Genomic DNA, 26,432 nt, shown 5'->3' with positions numbered 1-26,432 from the left:
TGTTCTCTCAAAAAATTTAATATCAATCTAAAGGAAGACAATATTCTTCAAAATAAAATGTGACATAATTTTACAGCGAGTTTAGAAGAAACTTATCTTCAACTGCTACATTAATAAATCCATATGAATATAAATAATCTGATTTAATCACATTTGTCATTTCCAGTTACAGTTTAGCAATTACAAGCAAGTGCAAGTTCCTAAGCTAGAGTCATTTTTTGTCCTGGTCTGAATGTTGCACCAATCTGTACTTTCCTCTTCTTGGGATTCTGAAAATTATCATACCTGGAAACAAAACAAAACAAAACAAGACATTAGCAAATTCTTATGAAATGTGTTTTTTGTGTCTGCCTCTTCAGATGCCTATTAATGTACCACAGAACTCCAGATGTTTAAGTATTATGTTTATGGAAATGAAGAGTGCCTGTCTCCTCAAACCTGGGGACCTGGAGGAGTTTTTACCCCCAAACCTAACTCAAGAGCTCTCTGTCCTGCTTCCTTTTTTTTTTTTTCCCAGCTTTTTGATCTCCAAGTCCAAGGAGACACATTCTCCTTTTCAGTATGTTTATACTTCTAAGGATTATTGCCTTTCCCAAACATACCAGCTACAAAGACCACTACAGAGGGTCAAACTCCAGCAATCTGAAAATACAAGGAGCTACTACTAAGTGGAAGCAGGAAGGACCTAGCTCTAAAACTTAAAGAGCCTCTTAACATAATACAAGGGGATTCTGGTCTGTTATTTCTAGGTCCTACATGAATAAGAAGACAATTCACTGGTAAAATCATTTCCCTTTCCCACTATGTAACTTACCATTTCTTAAAAAACTGCTGTCAGAAGCTATCAGCTATCTGCTGCCAGTCCCCACATTTATTTAAAACCATCGTGTTTCTGATGTATAAGGAATGTGATAAGACCAAATCTCCACTGAATTCAAAATTACAAAAAAAAACAACCCAAACTTACAGTTCAGTAAAATGCTTCCAGTCATCCTGACTAATGGATGGTCTCATACTCTGAAGAGCAGTCATCAGATGAGACTGGGTAATAGTTAAGGTGGTCTTGGGAAGCGCTGACTGATTAAGGGTGCTGTCCTCCTTGAAAAGTGAGCCATGAACAGACAATGAAAAATTTTTACAGAAACGTAGTGCCATTGGTATCATTAGCTACAGAACCTCCTCTGTATGTCTGTACATTACATGTACAGACAGATTTATTAGAAATACAGTCACAACTTTCCCCCCTCCATGTTTATAAATAACAGAAATAACTGTTTAATTATATGCATGCTAATATCTGACTTCTTTTCATCAAACTAAGTATCACTTATCTTTGTTATTTTTGTTACCTAATATTTAATATTATTGCAGAAATTATTAATTGAAATACCAAGAAGTGTGGGAAAACAACAGAGAATTGTTAAGACTAAATACTAATTTTAAAAAGTGCCATACTCCATTCTTGCTTCTGTAATTGGCCTTGATAGCATTGATTTCTGTCCTCAGGTGCTCTGCTTGCTGCTCCTGGTTCTCCAGGGAGCCTTCTTGAGAAGCTGCTCTAAGCATTGCAGGCTGGGAGGATGCAACATCTCTCTGAGTGACGCTGGTAAAGTCGTAAGTTATGGAGTTTGGACCGGACAAACACAAAGAGCTCTAAATTCATCACAAGAAGAAATATATTAACTCATTATGGATCCAAAAGAGCAACTCCATCATCGGGAATTAGCCAACAATTCAATATAAGCTTGCCTACACTGGCAAAAAGAGTTCTTTCTCTTTAAAATATATTTCATATGTATTTTTTTTAACAGAAAGATTTAGGTTAATATGCCAAGGTGTTTGGGCAAAAGCCAAATTTGAAATGAAGAATTTCATGTCTGGAAAATATGTAAGTATTTTTGCAATGGCCCATCTCAGAATGAATAAAGGTCTGCTAAGTCCATTGTTTTATTTACTTATGAAAATCCATGATTCTAAAATCTGGGCAAGTTTATGTAGTTAGATTTGGAATTTAAATATTCATCATGTCCAAATTCTCTGGGCACTTGATAAAATACACACCTTTCAAATTCAACAACTTTAAGAGATCAAAGTCTGTATAGAATCCTTGCTGAAAGATTTTCACAGTCAGAGGAAAACTAAGTCTTTAAAGTTACATTAATCAAACACTATCACCCATAATGCAAGATAAAATATACCAAAGCACATTAGCAGTGAGTAATTACTTCTCCAATGTCAAGGTAAGTTATTTTTGGCTTTAAGAATCAATGCAAGACAGTTTTGAAAACAGAGTCTAAGAATTTGGATTACTACTTGTAGTAACAGTTCTACATAGATTTTGAAAATGAATTTCCCACAGATTCACATGAACTGTGAAATCATCTGTTCACTGTAAGGAGCTCCGAGGCAGCATACCCTGTTCTGCTGACCTGTCAGCCAAGAAAGGTGAGCTGATCCCTGTGCAGGTGCTGGGCAGCCAACCTGTGCATCCCTACCTGCAAACTGGCCAGAGAACATGCTGCTTGCTGCGTACCATGATACTACTACATCAGGAATTCTGATTCTTAAAGACAGTGATGGAAATTAAGATTTCGTTTTCTTCTTTACACAATTCCATGGTCTGACTATTCTATTAATACACATTTTTTTGGAAACTAAAGAAGGTTCATTGATTCTTGAGAATGTAACTTAATTCTTGAAAGCTGGATGGTCATTCTTTAGTAATAAAACTAAGTTAAAGAAAAAACAACAAACAAACCAACCACCAAAATTCAAAAATTTTGGAAGGAAACAAGCTATTTGACCAGCGAGTAAAATCTAATATGAATGCAATTTGCTTAATTATAAGGTATTAAGCATTGGGATTTTGATTTTAAACTCCAGCAAGATTGCAGAGAAGTCCAAATTGTATTTTCTCAGCTCACGTCCTTCCATCCCCATCCTCACTGTGGACTACTAAGTATTACCTGAAGACAGTCTGCAGGTCAAAGCAGACATAATTGTATTTATAAACTTAACCAGGCAAATGGTATGGGTTTTTTTTTGCTTCTCAACTATATTTAGAAAATTCAAGACATGAAGTGAGTAATTTACCAGTTCTGAAGGAGTTCCATTTCCCAGCTCTGACTCATAAGAGCTTCCGAAATAAAGACGATACATGTTGGACCTTGGATCTTCAGGAAGCAAGTCAGACATGTCTAAAGAAATAAGAGATTGCTCTAGCCCTGCTTCTCCGTCTATTGCTGAATCATCTGAGCCACTGCTGTGGTTTAGAAAAACCATGGAAGAGAGACTGAAGTCACTATCAGAACTAGATCCAAAATCCTGTAACAAAGAACAGAGCATTACAAGAGTTAACTCGTGACAAACTACAATTGGAAATACACGAGAAGATTTAATACACAGTGCAAATGAGAATATCAATTTACATTTGACTCTAATAGTAATCTGTCTTTCTCTAGGAGTATGTTTCCAAATATTTTGCTAAGAAAATCCAATGCCTTTAAGAACTTTCTGTCTTCATGCTAGAAAAGTAATTTCAGGAGGTAATTCTGAGGTTTTATTGTTTCCACTGTCTCACACTCTCAGTAACAGCAAGTGTTGAGAAACTTCATGTATGTCTTGTGTTGTAGAACTGTACAACTTCTGTTGCAACCTTACCCTCCAAGCAAATTAGTGTCTTGTGTAAAATGCTCTAGGAGACTGAAGTGAGTCTACTTTTATAGTGCCTAACTGCTGTACTCCCTTTTAGTCATAGCCAACACATTTTAAATGCTGATGTGGAAATCAAAATTGTTGCTTTAGACTGGTGTCTGCAAACCACTTTGATTGTACACCTCTATCAGTCAAAAATTTCAGAGCACACTCTACCAAGAATATGGATACTATTCGCAAATTATATACATGTACCGTTGAAGTTCTATTATTTTCTTCCTGCACATCAATGGACTGCCTTGTGCTCTCTCTGGGGTGTGTGCACACCACTCTGCAGACCACTGCTTCAGACAACAACCTCCTCCTATGATGGATAATCATGAGGTAGCAACTACTTACTGATGCTACAGGTGAAGGGAATGTTAGGGAAGACATGCTGGAGATCCCTCTCAATACTAAGAGTTGCATCCTCAGAGCCCAATTCCTTGGTAACAGCTGGTGCAAAAAGAATTCAAAAGGATCTCCTTCATTTTGCACCCCTGTCCCAACCTTTCCCTTTGGCCACCAAGTAGCAGAAGCCATGCCTGCCCCTGTCCAGCTAGAACCAGAGGACAGGCATTAAAAATGTGAAGAGAGGTGGCTGAACAGAGGCTAAAAGAGGAAGGATCTGTAAGTCACGTGTGGGGCACAAACCTAGGGTGGGATCCTATACTTTGGAAGTTCAAGTACCAGCTGGTGCCTGGAAGATGAGCCAGAGCTGGCCATTTCAGGTATTGCCATCCTCTTGCCACTTCTCTCCTGACCTCAATCAAACTTAATCTGTTGGAATGAATCCCTAAAACCCACCAATTTCTCGTTTCCTCCATCATCCAAAATGTGCCATCTCAAAACTGATTTTGCTATCTGCTCCTAAGAAACTCTGTGTGGGATCCCTCCTATCAATTTGTTAGTTGTTCATCACAACTGTGATAAACACATTTGGGCTTAAATAAATACATTTTACAATAAACACCAATCATGAAATGAGAAAAACCTTGTGTTTAAGAAGTATTTAAACCAATTCATTACAATATTCTTGTATTTTTCTGCAAACATATTAAAATGTTAATCCTCTGTATAAAAAAAAGTAATTTTGCATGGATACAATTAACTCTTTCAAACATATCAACATAAAAATAAAGAGGAGAGACTTCTTTTATATCAGTTTTATTTACCTGTGTTAAACCTAAATTTAAATTAGTATGGATTGCCTCTAATTGGGCATTGTATAATAAAGCTTTTAGGTCAGCCCCTGTGAACTGTTCTGTTTTTGCTGCCAAATCCTGAAAGTCCACATCATTGGCCAAGGACAGGGAATAACTGAGAGCTTTTAAGATTTCATAGCGTGAATTCTGGAAAAAAAAAAAAAAAAAAGTCAGTAAAGCAACCTGTTATCTTCCTTGTCCTGACTGCTAGATGGTGCTTTGGACCTGTCACCAGCCACTTCCTCTCTGAGGGAGGACGGATCTTTTTTCAAGAAGATACTGTCCTAGTACTAGAAAGATATTATCCTAACCAAATGTAGTATACAGAGAATAAATTCCTCTAATATATCTAGTCAATATCTGGGATTTTCATATATGAAATACATAAAAATATGAAAGTGAGTTCTGCTCCTCATATGTCATTTTGTAAAGAGAAGTATGATGAAAGTGCAAAACTTTTGTTTACCTGAATGATCTCACCCTCAGCCAGAAGTTTAAAATGGGGGGGGGGGGGGGGGGGGGGGGGGGGAAGAGAGTATACCTATGCTCTTATGGCACAGGCTCATCGTATGTGTTTCAGAATGAAATGATGGGATATTTGTTAAATGTGTGAACTAATCTGAAAATGAACTGTGCTAATTTTTTCTCATTAAATGGGGAATCAAGGACACACATTGTACAGCCTCGAAAGACTGACTATGGTTTAAGCAAATGGCATATTCACTGGAATCATTGTTCAAAGAAAGATGGAGAACATTATACACACTACACTGCATCCAATTTCTTTCTGCAGATTAGTTTCCTGTTTTTCACTTTTTTTTTTAATCAGCTAGACTCACAGAATATTACTTAATCCAGAAGACTGTGCTAAACAGCCTATTCTTTCCCCAGTTTTATGTGAACACATTGACATTAAAATCAGCAAATTTATCCTGTTGTATAATTGGAGCTGGGCAATCAAGTCCACTTTTTCCAGGTTTGAAGTGGCACTATGTATAAAGAAAAGGCAAATAAAATCCATTAGTTTGATTTTTTCCCTTGCCTCTTGTGTGAAATTGTTTCCTCACCTGATCAGGAGGTGGACAGTACAGGCATTTATCCAGTCGACCTGGCCTTAACAAAGCAGGGTCAATCAAATCCGGGCGACTGGTAGCAGCTAGCACATAAACCCCTTAGGAGAGTTCAGAAAAACGCCATTAACACCTGCTAAACTTCTGCATGAAAAGGAGCACACAGGTGAATTGGTACCTTGCAAGCCTTCCACACCATCTAACTGAGTCAACAGCTGGTTAACCACTCGGTCGGTGACTCCTGTGTTGTCGTGACCTCGGCGAGGAGCAATAGAATCAAACTCATCAAAGAAAACAATGCAAGGCTTAGCTGCCTGAGCCCTAAAATGGGAAAAAAAAAAAAAAGGAATACTTATTTTTCTGTTTAAGTTTCATTCTCAGGTAGAATTGCTTAAAAGTATTGAAGGTAATTGCTTTTTGGCTTCAGATAACAGTTGTATTTAATGACAGAACAGAAAATCTGTTTTTGTAGAATTTAAGAGCTTCTGAAGAACTGGATTGCAATACAGTCACTGTTCATTTTTATAACATACTTTTCACTCACTTTATCATTTCTAAGTGCTCAACTGTCATATTATTATACGTGAAAGTTCTAAAATCCAATCACGGCAGATGAGTTCTTGGCTTACAGATGTCTAACAAGAAGACTGCCTACATGATAACATGAGAAGCCAAGGCTGTGTAGGATGTGTTGGCATTAGTGAGCACTGAGGGCCAGTAAGAGCAGATTTGTAAAAAAGAACTACTGGCATTGAGGACCTCAGTACCAAGTTTAATATGACCCTACGTACTGAGTGTGCATTACTACTTGGAGTAACTGTCTTCTGGAATCATCTGAAAGGAATTCAGGACATGTTTTCCAAGACAGTTCTGTGATGTGAACCAATGCATTGTAGCTGGAGACAACTGGGAGTTCAGCTTCAAAAGCACATTCCTGATTGGAGCCAAAACGTGCAGTTCTTGAACAATGAAGGCCAGGATGAACCTACCAAGATACACACATCTGGATCAGCACAACTGATTATTTCAGATGCTTTTATGATCTGATGCCGTATCTCCCCTCAGATAACAAAATTATTTCTTTGTGGTTCAACCAATGAAATTAACTGATAACATCACAAATCTTTACAAAACAAACCTGTTGAAGATATCTCTAACTGCTTGCTCACTTGCTCCAATGTATTTGCTGAGCAGCTCTGGTCCCTAAAAATATATAATCAGAAAAAACCACTCACAACATGTTTCTTAGTTTTAATGTGTAACTCAACATCAGCATATATTTTGTTTACTAGACTGAATTTTCTTGCAACCAAGACAGTGGCATCTTTGAACAGAAGAGACAAGGGGTCTAGATAAACCAGAAGAATTTTTCAAGCATTCTAACTTATTTAAAAATAATCATTTCCATTTTTGTACAATAACAGAACATATGTTACAGAATCACAAGGCAAAGGTTTACACTGTAGTTTAAAAAGGTTTAAAATATATTGCTCAATTTCATTGTACAGTGGAATCAAAATTTGGGGTCTTTTTACAAAAAGTGAGAAACTAAGAACACCTAATTAAATTCTATAATTCCGCCTGAGGAAAATAGGTATACAAAAAAAAAAAAAATCTCAGTAATAAAACTGTTAAGTTCCAGAAATCAGATATACAGAGGGCTATCCAGAGACAAGCAAAATTTTAAATGTGAGTTTCTTACTTGAGTTTTTTTGCCCTCACAAGCACACAGTTTCAGATATTATGTAAAGTTATTTCATTCAGTTAATATAATGAATCAATTAATCTTAAATTCTTGCTACCTTGATGCTGATGAAATTCATTCCACTCTCTCTAGCAACCACTCCCGCCAACAGTGTTTTTCCTGTTCCAGGCGCTCCATACAGCAAAACTCCTGATCTCTGTCGTATGGGCAAGTTTGCAAATAATTCTGGATACTGGAAAAGAGGTTCAATGTGATACCTTCTAAAATAAGTAAGTATTCTGTAATGTACTGTAACATCACTGACTAGTGATGACTTCTGTCTAAACAGAATGCATCTAGTTTATTATATCCCCAATATTATCCCAACAGCTCATCTGGACTATTTTTAGCTTACCTGGGGCTGAACTAAGTTCCTAGGTTTACTAGGTACCTAAAATACAAACAAGTGGGATTTTCTACCAAGAGGAAACAGGACAGAATAGGGATGGACTAGAGCTTTATATTGTCCATACTGGTAGTTCTAAATTCCTATTTTAATCACTGAATGATAATGATCAAATATACTCCTCAGTCATTTCTCTGAAGAGTCAATGCTCAATGGCTTATCTCAGTGTTCAACTTTTAAGCAAGGCAGAAAGGCCAAAGTGAAGTAGAGAGAGGTTGATGGATTGGCATTCATCCAAAAGGAAATACTCCTCTAGCAAAAGCACTGCACAAAACAGCTGGAAATGTTGTCTTTACAGAACCTAATTACAAACCCTGCAACCGAGTGTGGCAATACTCCAATATTGTAGAGTAACACTTGATTTGTAGTAAAGCTCAGCTATTGCCTTTTGTATTTGGAAGAGAGAAGGGGAAGAATAAAGTGTTTTCTAGTAGCTGAAGACAGCTGAAGATTGGAAAGCTACAAAAGTAGCCCTAAATCATGCCTGTCATCTTTCTACCAAACACTGTGCCACACCTCAAAATATAATTCTTCCCTACTGACTTTATGTACAAAATTCAAGTAACTAATTTAAAGGAACTTAGTACCTTTGCAGGTAACATGATGGTATCCCTCAGCACTTGCTTCACATCTTTTAAGCCACCAATCCTGTCCCAGCCAAGGTCTTTAGGTTTATGAAGGTTCACATTTCTCAGAGCTAATGGAGTAAAATCTTTTAGAGCTTTCTGAAAATCCACAGTTGACAGGTTCAAATCTGCTTAAAAAAAAAAAAATCCTGAACAAAACCCAAACGCAAAAACTGTCAGTAACAATTTCCTTACAATATGTAACAATTAAATAAATTTTAATAATAAAATAGAAGATATAATCATAAAGTATCATAAAATATAAAAATATATTCTATTATATATAATAGAATATATATATGTATATAACAAAATATAAAAACTGGGGTTGTTTCTGTATTATTCCACCAGTTCTGGATAACAGAAGCAAGACTATGAAATAAGAGATTTTTTTGTCAACATACCACCATTATGTGATGCATTCTGGTTAGAAGCACAGGTATGAATGGCACGATCAATCAGCATAGTAAAATCTCTAGCAACAAAACCTTCTGTTTCCTTTGCAATACATTGCAGGTCAAGATCAGAAAAGTCCTTCGGATGAGAATTCAGTTTCTTCTTTATTATGGAATACAGCATTTCACATCTTTGCTTCTGAAAAACAGAATTGTGCAGCAAGTGCATATTGAGTTTACTATTTATATGGAGTTCAAGAATTCAAAAAGTAAATAGATATGACTCAGGAAAATTTCCTTAAATATTTGTGTAATGCCAAACCCTTATATAACAAAACCATAGCAATATAAACAAATGCTAGTTCTTCAAGTGCACTTCAATAAATTCACCAGTTTTATAACTTTAAATATTCACCTCACCAGAGCTACTTTAAATTCAACAGCAATAATGAAACATCCCTCCCTCTCCAGATTCTACTGGTTTACACCCATTTTTTCTGTTTCACAGGAAACAGAACACAATGCATTTTGTCAATATGAGCAGAGAATATGTCTGAGATGAAATATATCGTGCCAGATAAAAACACTTCAGATAATTTGGTATCTTTTGAGATCTTGACTTTTACAGTGATGTGTCATCCTTATTTGAGTATTAGTATTAAAAACAATAAAATCTTGTTTTTTTAAAAAAAATTAAATATTTATAAAAAATAGTATCTAGAAGACTTTTAAAAAATAAAAAATAAAATCTAAAAGACTTGCAGGAAGTGGGAGAAAGTCAAACTGCATCTAACACAGTATCCCCTGCTCAGTGGCTTTTAATTGCTGGGCTGTGACCAAAGACATGCAGACAGGAACAACTCATGTTAAATAAAAATGAGTCCTTAGGGAACGAGGGTTTCAAAGTCTCTGCTTTCTCCTGCATAAAAGTTAATACTGCGCATTTTTATTTCTATCCATTTTTCTTTTCAAACTGGACTGTGTTCAAAAGTAGACTGATGGTATTACTATGGAAACAAACCTAAAACTGTCCCATAAATCTAACATTTAGTTTTATTAATGTTTTTAAAATACACGTTCTAGGAACATACTTATTTCACTGAGCTGGGAAAAAACACACTTGTGTTTAATTTCATTTCTCTAACTTGATGACTTACATGTTTTACAAAGCTGCTCCTTTAGCATCCCCTTAGAGGTAACAAGGAGACATGCATATCTCACCTGTGCTAGACAACCAGACTTGTTTTACATTGAACTGAAATGCCCTCTGAATACACCCTTCTCTTACTACTGAGGAGTGGGGCCAACTGGGAGCTTTCATTGGATTTTTTTTTTTAAACTTTATAATGACAGATATAAGTTCTGAGGTATTTAAGTATCACGAAAGAACTTCTAAGATTTCCAGATTTTTTTCTCATCTTCAGGTGTAACCTATTATTTTTGCAGCTGTTCCACCATCATATTTGAGACTGCTGGCAAGGCAAACAACATTTTAACCATTTTTATTTGAATTTACCTGATCTGGAGATCGGATACATTTGAAGCACTGAAATACATGAGTTCCTTGTGCTGAAACCAGGGAAGGATGAAGGGAATGTTCAGACTGACTTGTGGCAATTAGTGCAATCAAACTCCCCATGGAAATAACTTCTTTCATCAGATCTTTTAAAACTAAACACAGAAGATGTTGCTGTATGAAGTGCAAAATAACAAAAATAACCCTAACCCTGGAGAGTAGCATTAGTGCACACAAAATGTAACAGCTTTGTAATACATTATTTTTATTCCCATGTTTACAGTTGTTTTTTTTAACTAGGGGAAAAAAAAGGTATAGTGAGTCTCTCTAGGACAGCATATTCCATTAAGAAAATGCCATCAGAAGTGCTTTTTAAAAGCTGATTTTGTAACATCACTGATGACGTCTACTTTTGTGTGGTATTACTGCCTCCATGTAAACAACAAAGGAAAAGTTATAAAAACAGATCTTAAGCCTAGAAAATAAGCACTCTAGGAAAAAAGTAATACATAAAAGTAAAAAAAATTAAGGATTCAAGCTAGACCTTCAAGAAACAATCTTTAAAACTCTAAAGCTCTGTTGTATGCACTACACCTTGAAATAAAAGTATTAAGAAAACCAAACAATTCTGCATGTAAGTTAAGAGCACATTTTTAAGGAAGAAATTATAGTAAGATTTTCTGAACTTCAGAAGTATTTCAGTAAAAATTATGCTAACTCCCTCAAACTGAGCTAAGAAATGGAAGGTGTTTTTTGCTATGGCTTTATTAGTCTTGATCATTTAGATTAAGTTTTAATTTGCAATTTAGCATTGTGTAGACTTCCAGGAATAAAAGGGAACATTATACAGGAAGTCAAACTACAACTGATCATCTTATTTTTAACATTTGTGGATTGTTACATTGTAAAACAAAACAGAAATTCTATAATGTATAACAAGTAGGATGATAAAGAAGTTGGTACTCATCTAAAAGAAGTTGGTTCTAACCATCAGTAAGTATCAAACTGATGTATCAATGTAATTATAAATGATAATAATTACAGAAAACAAAAAATCAATTTATCAGTAATTATCAGTTAAAGATTCATCTGCAGTTTGTAATCAATTGCAACATATTTGAGTGTATGAACAATATAAAAAAGGAACGGAGAAGTCTCAAGCACTGGCAGCGGTACTGACAACAGCACCACCACAGCAGCACCAGTGGTGAAAGTGCATTGGCAATGACTGCTCCAAGATCCAGAGTGGATTATTTTGAACCAGCCAGGGGTCCACAAATGCCTACCTACCATAATTTCTGAGTCTCTGCCTGAATATCACATGGTCCAGAGGCAATAATGATACAGACAGAATTGTTCAGGTAGGACAGTACAACTCAGGTGCAAGAAATTCTAAGTTGCATTATATTTCTATTCAGACACAGGTAGCACAGTATTACCATAAGCAAGTCTATTGCTTTGAATAGTTTCAGGGCTGTTCTCATGCTCTGGTGTAGAAGGTACTCCAACAATGTGATCAAGATCATCCATCAAAAGAATGGATGGTTGTCTCCATGCTGCCTCTAAAAAAGCTTCTTCCACATTTTTCCTTATGTTTACTAATCTTTTTCCTAAAACAAAATACTATTAGAATGACACAAAATATCAGGAAAAAAATCAGTCTGACTACATCTTGCTCACAATATTTTATTTTGTCTATCTTACTTTTACGTCTATAAATCCAGATACCAAGATTAAACCAAAGTCAACAATTACTAAAAAAAAGAGTCCACTTCTTCAATTAAAAAAGTACTAGAAGGTTCCACAAGTTCTAAAATGAGATCAATCATCTTTCACTAACCACTATAGAAGTCTACAAGTCTAATTGCCAGACAGTTAAAACCAGAGAAGAATCAGCAGCACTCTAATACAGCTACTAAAGAATCCAGCAATCAGAAGAATTTTCCAGAGCAAAGGACCTAGCTCATTAATCTTTCCCCTTTTCTCTGGTGCAAGGAACTCCAGCTTAAGTAGTGAATTAAGCAAAAGCAATATAGCGGGGCCATATAAGGGCTCTGTAAGAAAACAGTTGAGTGTTTTCTGCCCTTGTGACAGCAAGACTATTTAGAAAAGCCAGTGAAATGCAAAAGCAGAAAAAAGCCTATTTTGTGCTCTTCCATCTTTGCGCAAAATACTTATTTTAAACTCCCAAAAGGAGTCATCTCATCATCTATAATCACCAGTGTTAGATGACTACTGCCAAATACACTAGGTTAGTAAATATGCCATCCTAAACCAGGTTTCATTTGGTTGTTCGATCTGTCTTTGGTGCCTGTGTTATCCTTTCACTGAGTACAGGTATCCTCTAACACCTACAGTTTGTTAACATAGCATTTGTTTCAGCTAGCATAGCAAAAAAACCACACAGTTCAATTTTTGCAACTTCTTCCTATTCTGTAACAATTAGAAATGAGCACAGCAAGCACGGTTTGAATTTAGTGGTGGTATGTGGGACAAAAACTGACAGAAGTGTGAAATAAACTTACAGCAGCTGTATTTCCATCAGACTGTTGAAGATACTAATTGTGGGGCATCAAACATCCTTGCAAAAACAGCAAAAATACTAGAAAAATTATTCAGACCAAATGTACTAACTTCATAACTGTGCCTCTTTATTGTACAGCAAGCATTCGAGATTAAAAAAACCTATTATCATACCTCTTAAAGCTTTACAATCAATTACTTCTACATGAGCATCCAGTCTAGTGAAAGCTTCTTTGCAGATGGCCTTTGCTAATGTTGACTTTCCACTTCCCTACAAAAATAAATGTGAGCTAAAGTAAATTGACAGAGCCAATTCCTTGTGTTTCTATGTTTTTGTCACAATATGCACCAGCCAACAAGCTGGGGAAGCTGTACACACACAGGGATTATTCCTCAGTAAATGTATATATGTATTTTGCCTCTGTATCACTTAGTAGGGACCAAAGCCCTGGAGTGAAACAAAGATAAATTCAGAGTAGATACATCCAGTACGGTGTTCTGATTCCACTGAGTTCAGTGTTAAGACATCTGCTACGTTCAGTGACATATGGTATTAAATGGATCACTGTAAGAGGCAACAGGAAAATAACAGTATCAATTCCACTGCCATTTTATGTTAGAACACAAGAGGAAATACATGCTTATTTTCATTCAAATACTTCAAAGGCAACAGGTGATTATCATAATATAAAGACAAAGTAGATTAATCCCCTACTGAAATTGCATTGGTAGCAATCTTTAAAATGCACATATATATATATATATATATATGTGTGTGTGTATGTGTGAGTGATGATGTTTTACTGAATTACCTCTGTTCAGTTTTTTTTCAGCTTGTTCTTTATTCTTTGGAACGTGCAGAGTATCAAAGCAAACTAACACAAACCGTCTTGTAACTATGGAAAACAAGGTGCAAGGGTTTGCAAGGTGAAAGCAGAAGTGTGTACCTTTCCTCCTGTGAGAAGCACCCCTCCACTTCGTAGTCCCACAGCAATAGCAGCCAGCTTTTGAGATAAAGGACGCCCCAGAAGGCTGTGGCTTATGTGTTCAAATAAAGATGCTCCTAATTTGTCCACTCCTCTGTTGGGTAAAGGAAACGTTAAATGGCCTTGGGCAGCATCAGAGCGCGCTATGTAGGCAGCAGAAGCTTGCACTACAAGAAATTAGAATGCTGACAGACTGTATTCTCAGTTGCCTTTCCAGCACTGACAGCACATATCACAACACTCCAAGCCTCTCCTGTCTCCTCTGCCCCATCCCTTCATGTTTGCTAAACAGTACCACTGTTTTCCCTTGTACTAATGACCACAGGACTCTGCATTTCTCTCCTCAGCTGATGATTGGGATAAAACTTTTAGGAACTACAGTTCTTTGAGATCCTTACTATTAAATGTAGTTGAACAAATAAACGGGTTGAAGTTACTGGGAGATAAGGATTGGCAGACTGCAACTTACCAAAAATTTTGTTTCATTTGAATACCCCAGCTAAAACCACTCCCCTATACTTTGTTGCTGCGTAGAAGTCTGTTCATACTACTTAGAACAAGAACTGCTGAACTATCAGTATTTCTTCTAAAGCTCAGTTCTGAATTTCCATGCTAAGGCAGTCTCAGTTCTGAGACTTCCCATCCTACTGACAGACATGCAGAAATTTTCAGTATGTGAGTACCTTTAGACACATGAGGTTTTCTATTCACAGCAGTTAAGACTGTTCAAGGACAAAATTAACCATCTGCATAAACTAGGATGAAGTCTGAACCTGACACAAGCCAAAAGATGCAGTTTTGCTTAGATCTGGCATAGTTTCCAAAAAAGTCTGCATTTCCACCAATGTTATTTTTTTCTAATTCTCCTTCCCATTCCCTCCCATGTTTTTGTCTATGAAAATGTCTCACCCTAAATCGCTTAGTTTGTGATATGGAAAGTTCTTGTCTCTATCAGGCATAGCTGGCTGGTTGTCATCATCATCAGCTTTTCTACTTAGAGGATGCAAAAGAACCTACAACAAAAGAGAGTTAGGACTTTAGATGAAATATAACTGCAGAAGAAGGGCATGAAGTGACTAGACATTTCTGGAATTGTGCAAAGAAAATGCTGCATGTATGCTTTGCTGATGCTTACTGTGCTTGAAAGAAAGGTGCACTGGAGAAATGGAAGACATATAACTACTTCCAAAATACAATCTAGTGTTGACAGCAATTTAATAATGTAAGATTAGATTTTGAGCCAAGTGCTGTTTATAACAGACTGTGCAGCCCACTATCTCTTTCCCTACCTGCAACTTGTTCCTTCTCCTGTGCCATCCCCTGTTCTGCTGGAGAGCTCATGAGGCAGAATAGTGAAACAGATCAGGTGTCTGACTAGGTGAAAAGTAACTTGACAAAACACCTGGCATGAATTTTTCCATTTTATTCACTAGTATGGAAAGCTGGGCAGGCAAACAGGGGTTACAGAGGTTCACAGGTAAGAACAAGCTAGTAGGAGATGTTGACACTGCTATTAAGAAATGCATTTTGCTCTTTAATCTTAGTACCAGTCATTTGAACAATTTCTAGAAGCCTTCTTGTACCTACTTCCAGTAAAAGAAAGCTCATTTTATTATTTTTTAACAGAAATTCTAAATCTTCAATCTAGTTCTACTCTAAACAGCCAAAAGACACCTTAATTCTCCACTAAAATGTCACTGTATGTTTAAAAATGAAAAAAAAAAAAAAAACAGTATCCCACCTATAACCATAACCCCGAAGTAATGGGCAGTGGCTCAACCAGAATTACTAATGGAAGCAGTAATTCTAACAGAAATATTTATTCTCCTGAGAAATAAAATATGGAAGAAACAGAAGGCACAGAAACTGTATCAGAGAAAAGGCAGGGTGAGTGTGGTAGGTTTGAATGGGGAATACGTCTCATCTTTGCCAGAACAAGCTACTGTTCCTGCCAGAAACACTGAGCAGTGGTGTAGTTCCCAAGGGAAAGAACTAAGACGGTACATATACAAGTAAGTATAAGGATGTTCAGACTTGTACAGTACCGACTCTCCTCTCTTCTAACTGATTTTTCTGAGAATTTGATGTGGAAACTCTATGAAACTCAGTAACAAGCATGGCACACCTGGAATCTCAGCAGGCCCTCAAGCTACAAAGTAACATAAAGGATGCAGATATAATTTAATGAATAGACTAACATTATTTACTTGAAAAGAGAAACTGAAATACATTACATACAAAATACAATATATTTTAAACAAGTATAACAATTTAAATTACTTGATACCTGATATTATGTGATATTTACTTGTATATTTGTCTTTTGCAGCAACCTGGGACTTAGTATAAAAATATTCTCAGACTTATTTTCTTCAATGTGCACGGGATGCGCTGCATTAAGGACAAACTCCTCCATTCCTGTAAAACACAATGAACAACTACTAAAACTCCAAATAAATTCAGTTTTCATTCCTCACAAGACAAAACAGATTAGAATACTACTACAATATAATCCAAAATGAAAGAATAAAAAGGGTTAATCATTATTAAAGAACACAAGCTTATACTTTCCATGAAAAGAGATATCAGTTATATTAAAAGGCGTGCACAGGAATTGAATGGTATACTGGCTAAGTAAATCCCATAGTAAACAGGACAGTATTATCCTTGCCTTCTTTAACAGACAGGTGTATACAGTCTGTGCTTGTCATTAGCCATGGGTGATCATCATCAGTGGAATCCTGCAGCCAAGAACTGAATGCACATTTAACATCATCTTCATGTATATCTTTAGGCTAAATAGGAAAAAGGAAAGAGGTAAATAAAACAAACCCGGGTATTAATAAGTAAAAATGTTTTCTTCCTATGCATGGGGCATTTATTTCTCTTATGGCAACACAGAGATGGAAGAAGATGTAAGACTTTTATTCATTTAGAAAACAGCATTTTGCCAACAACCACCATTTCTATCAGCTGCTCTAGGGAAAGCATCTGTGCAGCCCCTGCTACAACCACAGCTGAGCATTAGCCCACCTCTAAAGACTTTTCCTCAAAACACTGACATGAGAGCAAGGAAAAGCTTTTATTTTTGTTTTACTTTTCTGTCTTGCCAGATCCAAGGGCACTGCTCAGACCTGACCCTGGGTTTGAAGATATGCATCAATATTAACCTGAGACTTATTTCAGGTGCTCACTACACCCCTCTCTTCCCTGTATACCCTTTTCCTATAAAACGAACCCTGGGCTCATCCAGTTCAGGGGCATCACCAACAAACTTCAACAGGCAGGCAGAGACCAAGGAACTTACCCCAGAACAACTAGGTAAATGGAATAGGAAAAGAAATTGAGTCTACATCCCAGATCTCTTGGCTAAGTTCCTAATGTAGAATTCCTAAATGGGAATTCTACATAATTCCCATGTAGAAAAGGGGGAAGCAACAAAGATCCTGGAAGCAGTGTTCAGAAAGAACAATGAAAGTTATTGTAACAATCCTTTCTGCATTTTTCTGGTTTTTTTCCAAGAACTAAAGAAACCTTTAACTGAATTAGAAAGAAAAAGGAGAAATCTGTATTGAAAATGTACAAAAGCACACATAACTACATTTTTACAATTTTAGCAGATTACTGGCAGAATATCACAGAATTTTCTGAGTTAGAAGGGACCCACAAGGATCATCAATTCCAACTAATAATCCTTTTATCTCCAATATTAAAAAAATATGCAATTCTTCTGTAGGTAAGAAACCAAGTTAGAATATTGGGGATGAAGAACAAGCCCACCTAAGCCTTGCTATGATGGCAAGTGCTGTATTTAAAGCTTTGAGGAGGAGTTAACACAGGAAATAATCAGGCCAGTGCCACAGTATGAAGAAAGTGTCCCACAAGTTACTATGAAATACAGAATTCCAGAGATATATCTGATGGACTGTGAGAACTGGCACTAAGTATATTCTTGCTGTCACAGATGCTCACTCAGAATATGTCTCACTTACAGGAAAACAAAGGGATTCAATAATGTAACTTAAAAATTTAAATATTTAGCATAAGGAAAAGAAAAAAGGAAGCAATAAACTAAACAGCACATACAAATTACGGTAATTTCACTACAATTGTCTGGGCATTGCAGTGTTGGAAAAATTTAAACATGTCTTCTCCCAGGAGACTTAAACTGGATATTCACTCCTTAACTCTATGACTCTTTTTCTGTTTGGTGTTTGTTTTTATAGGCTTATAGACATACACTTAATATTTGCTAGATTTGAACCCAAATTAATGCACAACAAATGAAGGTCTGATGCAAAATTATTATCGATTATTGTTGCTATTTTGACAGTGATTCTTTATAATTGAGACCTAATTTAACAAAAATTGTATATTTTCCCTACCAATGTCATTTTATTAAGAAATACATCAGAAATTCTCCAAATCTGAGAATAATGAAAAACCCTATCATTTTAAATGCGCTATGATTTAAAGGTGCTATATCCTTTAACAGCTTCAGGAAAATGAGTCAAAATTCAGAAGTTAAATTTTTTCCATCATCTGTGACATCTACCAGTCCCTTTAAATAGAAAATTATTACAATTAGCATTGTAACTATTTGGAATTATCTACCAAGAGTGACCCAAAATTTAATGACTTGATGTTTACAGTACATTGATCAAAATACAAATACTAGATAAGCTCTGTGCAACTTATTAACTTAAATTTACATAGTAAAAAGAAAAAACAAGAAATTATACACAAAAAAAGAATTCCTTAGTAATTATTTCCATAGTCAACAATAGACAACTTCCAGATCTTCACCTAACAAATTAAAACAAACAAACATAATGCCCCCCACCCCCCACTGCAATTTGACCAGAGCAACATTATCAGTTTCCCAATACATGAACAAGTACATGACCAATAATATAAACTCACTAAGTTCTGTTTGGGCTGCAGTGTAAGAGATACAGGAATTTTAGGAATAGATTCAACTGACTTAATTCGGACTGTTGAATGTATTTCGATACGTAGTTTTTTTCTCAGACCATCTGGAATCTGAAATATTTAAAATAAAAGCAAAAAAAAAAGAAATATTAAAAAGTAAACTAGTTATAACATTGCATATATACTACCACATCAATTACTTCATCACTAATGGAACCTCAAGAGAATTACGAAGGAACTTATAACATTGACAGCGATATCCAAGTCTTACTCTTACATGCACACTTCTAGTTACCTTTTATCCTATTTGTGAAAGTGCTCACTACAGCTGACCTCCTAACTTCTTTAAATAAAATCCAAAAGCTAAAAAAATAAGTAGTAGGAGGAATTCTTAGAACACTGCAAGAATGCTCTTAGTATAGGAGAAAAACAACAATTTCATTTGCTGATTAAAATTAATTTTACATAGGCAGGTAAATAAACACAGACCATTACAGAGACCAGAACTAAGCACACCTGCAGCAGAGAGAGAGAAAATCCAGTCTCCCTAAATCACACTAGTCAGTTTGCCCCTTAAAGGAAACTCCTTTCCAATTAACCTGTGTTAGTTTAAACCAATTTGAAAATATCTCATAAATACTTATTAACTGTGAGAAACTTTATGATTGCTGGTGTGGGGCAAGAGAACAAAGAATGCTAAGTAATAAGAGAACAAAGACTATTTGGTTAAGAACAAGGATTATCCAGTCGAGGCAGGAGAGATGTAACAAAGTTTCTAAAATGTAGCAGGTAGCAGAAGCACGGCAGTTTGCAGAAAAAAATTGTTATACAAGCACTTGTTTTAGGGAAAAAAAGCTGACGTGAATATTAGGAACGTGATCACTTATATTATTGGTTAGCAGACACGTGAACAGCTATGCTACTGGCTATCCAGGCTCGTGTTATTCTAACCTGATAGGGAAAATATTATAAAAGCTATATACATTTTTAAGAAATGTTTCCGGTTATACCACGACTGAGGACCATAAAGAATTCATGCATCACATGCTGGCATTCAGAAAATTGTTACACCTGTCAGAAGATTTCATGGCAAAGACCACTGCAAGCTCTTGCTCTCATTCTTAACAGCAATAAATGAATGGTGAAAAATGTATTATGTCAAAATAGTCAAATGGTGATTTGGAGCACATTTTTTTTTGTTTTTGTTGATCCCACATGTGCTTCCAGGAAAGAAAGAACATAATCAGGCAGTAGTTCTATCAGAACAAGCTGAAGTGTAAGTATCTCCTCACCTGGACTTGTGCCACCTTGCAAAACGGCATATAAAATCTAGAACAATTTAAATTATACAAGACGGTTATTTGATATAAAACTTTAAGATGTACTTTAAAGAGTGTATAAAAGGACTCACAAACATCATGTAGCACTAGGATATGTGATCCCATTACTTTAGAGTTTGATGACCCCTAGGGTGCAAGGCACATTTCAAAGAGTTAACTGATGAAGAGTCTCATTATGCAGTATGGAATCTATGCAAATAGATACCTTCACTTTCTCATTAATACAATGGCTACCCACAGATTGTGAAGAAAGCATATATTCCTTCCAGAAACGCTGAAGCATTTTCCTCATTTGGTGTAAAAATGCTAAGTGTGCAGAAACCCAGAGCACACTGTACATCTTGGAGGATGATGGTAAGTAATGTAGTCCAGAATGAGTGCAAAGCAAACAGTATTTGATTCTAGTAAACTCGAGAGATTAACACACTACAGCCCAAACCCACATGGTTAAGTAGCCAGTTCACAACTATCCAATAGAAAATATTATAAAATAAAAAGCCCAAAATATAGTGTGCTCAAACTGACCCAAACTCTTCCAGCATGCAAGGCTTCCCCATTGTAGCCATACTCTATGACACTCTTTAGGTCTTCAAATCCATTCCAAACGATTTGAACAACAGACCCCTCACTGGATGCTCGACTGCTATTAGAATTAGAAGGATTTTTGTCTTGTGTACTAGTCAAATGATTTTGCTTTTCAAGTGGCAGATTTTGCTTTGCTTCTTGATGACGCTGTCTTGGGGAAAGCAGCTCATTGATTTTCCCGTAAGATACTACAGGATTTGGATCCAAATCAATATATTCTAAATTCCATGGAAAAACATGAATAGCATTGCATTTCAGAAATTCATGAGTGGTGGATACATTCTGTACACTGGGAGGCTGGGACTGACATACTCTAAAAATGGAATCCATGCAAATTAAGTTCAGCAGCTTGTCTTTGAAGGTGCTCATTTCATCGTTATCACACAAAGTCTTTTGTTTCTGCTCAGATGTATTAGAGAAAATGTTTCCAATGAAATTCCATATATTAGGGAGAACACTTGAGCCAAACGTCACGTTTGCATCAGCCTCACTCTGATCAAGGACTCCAGGCTTTAAGTAAGGTTGTTTGGCAAAAGGATCCTTTAATGTTTCCTCTTGCTCCATGTTATTTTTCACAAAATTTTTGAGCAAGATGTCACTTTCTGAGGAAGGTGTGCTGGTGATATTCTCAGGTCCGTGTGTTTTGGGACATATCAGAAGCTCCGTGCGTGGCTCTAATCTCCCATATGGGGCTGCTGGCACAAGTGTACCTAAGTATGAACAAAAGATGCCAATGAATGCATCCACTCCTGCAAAACAGCTTACTGGAGGTGCCCTGAGAGCCTCCAGTGCTGCTTACCGATCCTGATGTAAACATGGGTGTGCTGCTCAACCCAGACAGGAAAGATGGCTCTTGGAAACACCACTCGAATCTGGTCAAGAAGATGCCTTTCAAGAGAGGAAGCGTGCAGTTCCTGGGGAAATGTGATACCATTATAAATTAAATACCACATACATTTTTAACATTCATTTGAAGAAAAAAAACTATGTCTTTTTCTAATACACCATTTGAAATATAAAAAACAACTAAACACCACATTTAGCATTTTCTTAAGAGGCTGAAAAGAACGGGGCATTGTGCAAAAAACTGCTTGAGTCAGAATCTCTGTCATCTGTAAGAAAAGAGCATAACAATGGAAGAGGTTTTATTACCAGAATTTCCCAATCATCTGCGGTGAGTGGTTCCACTTCTACTTGCTGACAGGACGACACATGGGAACAGGGCTCAAGAAATACCTGGCAAAAGTAACACCAAAATATTTAACTCCTTATTTTTAAGTATATAAAAGCTCCACCTTTATTTCAATGAGAAAATTGACATCTCCTTTATTATATGTTTTTGCTACTTGGAACACACACCATCTTAATGACACTAGGTAATTCATAAGATGAATGCTCAATGGATGGGAAATGGATCCTATTAGGCTTGGGGACGTCAATCAACAGTGAGCATGAAAAGCATCAGGAGCTGTATCAGGTGATAAAAAGCAATCCATTTTTAATATACCTTGATCACATAACCATCTTTCCATTTTTTAGTCTTTTTTTTTAAATCCCTAGGATTTTAGACAGTTGAAAAATTCATTGACTTGTGCACAAATTTAGACAAGGCAAAACCAGCTAAAAAATAAGGAAAAAGTACAATAGAAAAAGCAAGCCCAGCTCCTTAATGAATAGTTTCATAGGAAGCAGCTCTACCTCCACAGAACAGTTTTAATGTTGTGTGTATCAGGAGGAATGGTAAAAGCTATTGTGGCTTAGGTCTTTCAGAATGCATTAAATACATACTTCAAAAGTCAGTTTTTGCCAAAGGTTACATTAAAAAAAAAAATCAATTTTCAAACAACATACTGCAATTAATTTTTACAGAAGTGTCATTAATTTTTTCCTGAGATAAAACTAGTTACCTGTCCTCCGAGAGAATTACGCTAGGTCACCTTTTACAAAAGCGACAATCAGTTTTGAATTTCTCTATGTCCTTAGTTTGAAGTAATAATTGAGACGAGTATCTTTTCCTCAGCACAGTAAATAGAAGATCATACTATTATGAAACACAGCAAACATGTAACTCCTGAATCCAAAACAATGGTGAAACAACCTAATTATTCATGCATTTATTCAATTGTACAGATATTATTCTCAGGCAACAGCTGGGTGAGGTTTTCTTGGGTTTCCTTTGTCAATTGTTTTCCTGTTGAAGGCTATTAATTTCTGGAACTAAAAAGGGTAGATGCCTGGCTGCTCAACTACTAAACTGGAAACTGCTGCAAACAGACACATAATTTCTAGAGAAAATATGTTAAAAGAGTAAACAAGGTAAGATACACTGCTCTGAGTCACATTCTTTGATGTATTCTATTATGTTGAACAAAATTTTGCATATAAGAGAATAGGCATATATGAATATACTACATGATAACACTGTGTAAAGCAATAATTTTCTCTTCTTGTTTGTTTAAATCTCTACCTATTAACAGAAAAAAAATGCTTCAATTTTGAGATTTTGGTGGTCTCATTTCAGAAAACTCTGTCTGCCTCTTGGGCATCTCTTAACTTCTGCCCAGTGAAAGAATTGTTTACGAGAAGTTGAACAGTGCGCTCGAGTGTAAGAGGTGAATATACAAGAAGTGTGTGGGTGTATATACATAAGAGGTGAATATAAATAGAGAGGACACACGGGGAAATACGGTGAAGGGGTGAAAAAAGGGATGAAAATTTAAACCCCAAGTAAATGAAACAAGAATATGCAGAAGGTCAACAGTTACTTTAAAACAACAGGAACTCCAAGCAAAATATTCCCATTCCCAATTTTTCAATTTCTTAAAAGTGTATTTTCTTAAAGTTAATGTCACTGAAGATAGTTGTTCCAGCCCTGCAAAGACCTACCCACAAGCCTCTCCTACCACTGTTTAGGCAATTGTTAATGATTTAATGAGAAAATCTTTTCATGTTCGAGACATTTCATGACAGTTAACTTTTCTCATGAGCAGATGTAAATGAAGAAACTGTCTAAATACATACAACAAGGTCATAGCTAACTCATGAAGTATTACCTTTTCACTTATCTTCCAATATACTCTTTGTTTAAATAGAAAACAAAGATAGCATTTCAAACCTGTTCACCATCTCTGATGCCAAGTTTCTCTGCCAAATGTCTATTAATCTCTGCAATATTTTCACCCGGGTGACCTTGATGCCTTGTTTCTATCCAGCTCAAAAATATCGGCTGATGACCACAGGAAACTTTCACAGCTTGACCCTATGAGTTTCAAATAAAGAAAATAAATTAATATAAAACAAGTTAAATAAGATGACTATTAGACGACCTAAACTGTATTTGCTTAGAGAGATCAAAGGAATAAAGATATTATCTGGATTTTACACCTTGTTTGCACAACTGTCAACACAGGAGTGCATGTCAGTTTCAATTCTCAAACAGCTTTTTATTTTTATGGACTATTTTTAAGTAAGAAAATTAATTGCTTTTCCTTTCTTCTGTATTACGGGGTATCAAAAAATATTTTACAGAAATGTATAACTGCACATTTGTATTTCCCAAATGAGGAAAAGAAATAAACATATACTTTGATTTCACAAAAATTATAACATTTACATGGTCTCAAAAAGTGCTTCCATGACATATTTAAAATAAGTCAAAAATCACATTAACTCAGACCAAAAAAATGTTATCAATCTGTTTCAGAACTTCTCATGTATTTTGATTTCAAACAGAAGAATTTCAATATATTCAGTCAGTTTCCATAAAGAGACTATATCTTACACTATATCATTCAACTGGTAATTTCTGTAGTTTTCAAAAATTACTGGTTTTATGAAAATCAAGTGACCAAGACAATGTACACTGTGGATATACAACAGATTTAGTTGTTAACATGGTGATGTTCTGTTCTTTCTCAACGGTACTCTAATAATTTCAAGTATCATTTGACCTTTTCTTGGTAAACTCTGAGAACATTTTCAGAGAATATCTACAGTGGTTCTAAGATCCTTTTATCAAATGTAGTATTTAATTCCCTGTATTCCCACAGATAAAGCATCACTCTGAGTGTCTAATCTTCACACAACATTGAGTTCTGTACAACATTTTGTCATTCACTTATCTAGTATCTTCTCCAATTAGATTCAGCTTTTGATTCCCTTTTTAATATTTTTATTCACGAGATGTATTTAACACACTATTTCTATAAAGTTTTCAGAGATCCTATCTTTTCATTTTGCAGCTCAGGTTAAGCAAAAGCAGGAGTCCACCATAACAAACGATGTACAGAATGGCACTACAGAATGACTTCAAAGCAACTGCACTCCCTTCTCCTCTCTCTCTCGCCAGCAGATCTGTAAAACACTCAGAAACTGCAGCTGAAATGAAGCTCACATTTAATCCTGCATTTCTTCCAATTCCACCAACCTCCTTCTACTACCCCAAAGATGAAAGACCAGGTTTTCACACGCCTACATTGTTTTCCTGTTGTGAAATGTCCTCTTTGGCCTTGGGAAATCAGAAGGTTACCCACGCCGACGGAGGCCTGCCGGGCCAGAGAGGCTGTGCCACGACTCCTGAGCTTTGCTCGCATCTTTCTCGGCTCATTCCTGCCATTTTCCACTCTTAGTTCTGTGTTCACGGCACAAGAGGCACACGGTGTCTCTTCCCCCGTTTCCACGTGTGAAATGTTACTTATAATGCAAGGTGCACTCCCCGCATCCTCAGCGGGACTTTGTATGAAGGTAGTCCCTTTCTACAGTGTCACATTTTATTTATGTACACCAAGAATGAGGATTCTGCATGGTCTCCTACCTGAGTTACATATTTACACATTAATCGCTTAATGCTGGCGAGTTACTGTGAAAACTGGTATGAAATAGGGAGTGCTGAGAGAGACACAGATGCCCACAGTGCCAGACCACGTCGGGGAAGAAAAATCCCAATCATTCCCGCTTTTTATTAGGAATGGGTGACGACACTGGGCCACGCAGGAGGCGAGGGAAGGAGGGGTTCTCCGATGTCTCCCTGTGAGGGGTCCCGGCTGCAGTGAGGGCTGACTCGTGAGGGAGGAGAGAAAGGCTCTGTATCGCCAGGGCAACGCGATGCGGGGGTGCGCTCACGTAATCCTCCCTGCCTGCCTGAGGCGTCCCTCCGCCCGGGCCCCGAGCGGCGCCGCCGCGGTACCTGCTGCAGGCGGAGGAGCGAGGCCAGCGCGGGCGGCAGGTGCAGGAAGCAGTCGCGGGTTCCGCTCAGGACGACGGTGGCGGCGGCGGCTCCGCCGGGATCGCCACAGCCCCACATAGCCACGGCCGCCGGACTCCGCGCGCCCGCTCCGCCCGGACACAGACCTACCCACCCGCGGCGGGCGCGGGGGGGTAATTCTGCCTGCCACCCCCCGGACAGTGGTACA

At 36.8% G+C, this 26,432-nt stretch overlaps 1 protein-coding gene across 2 annotated transcripts; it reads right to left on the bottom strand.

Annotated features, from left to right (window-relative positions):
- PEX1 (peroxisomal biogenesis factor 1) lies at nt 1-26,386 on the bottom strand. 2 transcript variants are annotated; one of them, XM_039550212.1, is made up of 24 exons: nt 26,207-26,386; nt 24,137-24,280; nt 22,174-22,257; nt 21,821-21,935; nt 20,962-21,731; nt 19,088-19,207; nt 16,836-16,959; nt 16,473-16,582; nt 15,074-15,177; nt 14,126-14,258; nt 13,353-13,449; nt 12,095-12,265; nt 10,656-10,708; nt 9,149-9,338; nt 8,706-8,872; nt 7,771-7,905; nt 7,107-7,171; nt 6,147-6,289; nt 5,966-6,069; nt 4,869-5,045; nt 3,094-3,324; nt 1,456-1,653; nt 968-1,098; nt 1-285 (listed from the first exon to the last, which is right to left on the bottom strand). In XM_039550212.1, the coding sequence occupies exons 1-24, from the start codon at nt 26,321-26,323 to the stop codon at nt 201-203; spliced, it is 3,768 nt and encodes a 1,255-aa protein (XP_039406146.1). In that variant the 5' UTR covers nt 26,324-26,386; the 3' UTR covers nt 1-200. The 2 variants fall into 2 exon arrangements, with proteins under 2 accessions (XP_039406146.1, XP_039406145.1); XM_039550211.1 differs by having other exon boundaries at nt 3-285; nt 10,656-10,810.
- Nucleotides 26,387-26,432: the final 46 nt, after the last annotated feature.

The sequence above is a fragment of the Corvus cornix genome, chromosome 2 (assembly GCF_000738735.6).
Source record: "Corvus cornix cornix isolate S_Up_H32 chromosome 2, ASM73873v5, whole genome shotgun sequence".
NCBI lineage: Eukaryota > Metazoa > Chordata > Aves > Passeriformes > Corvidae > Corvus > Corvus cornix.
This window is presented reverse-complemented; position numbering and strand designations above follow the sequence as displayed.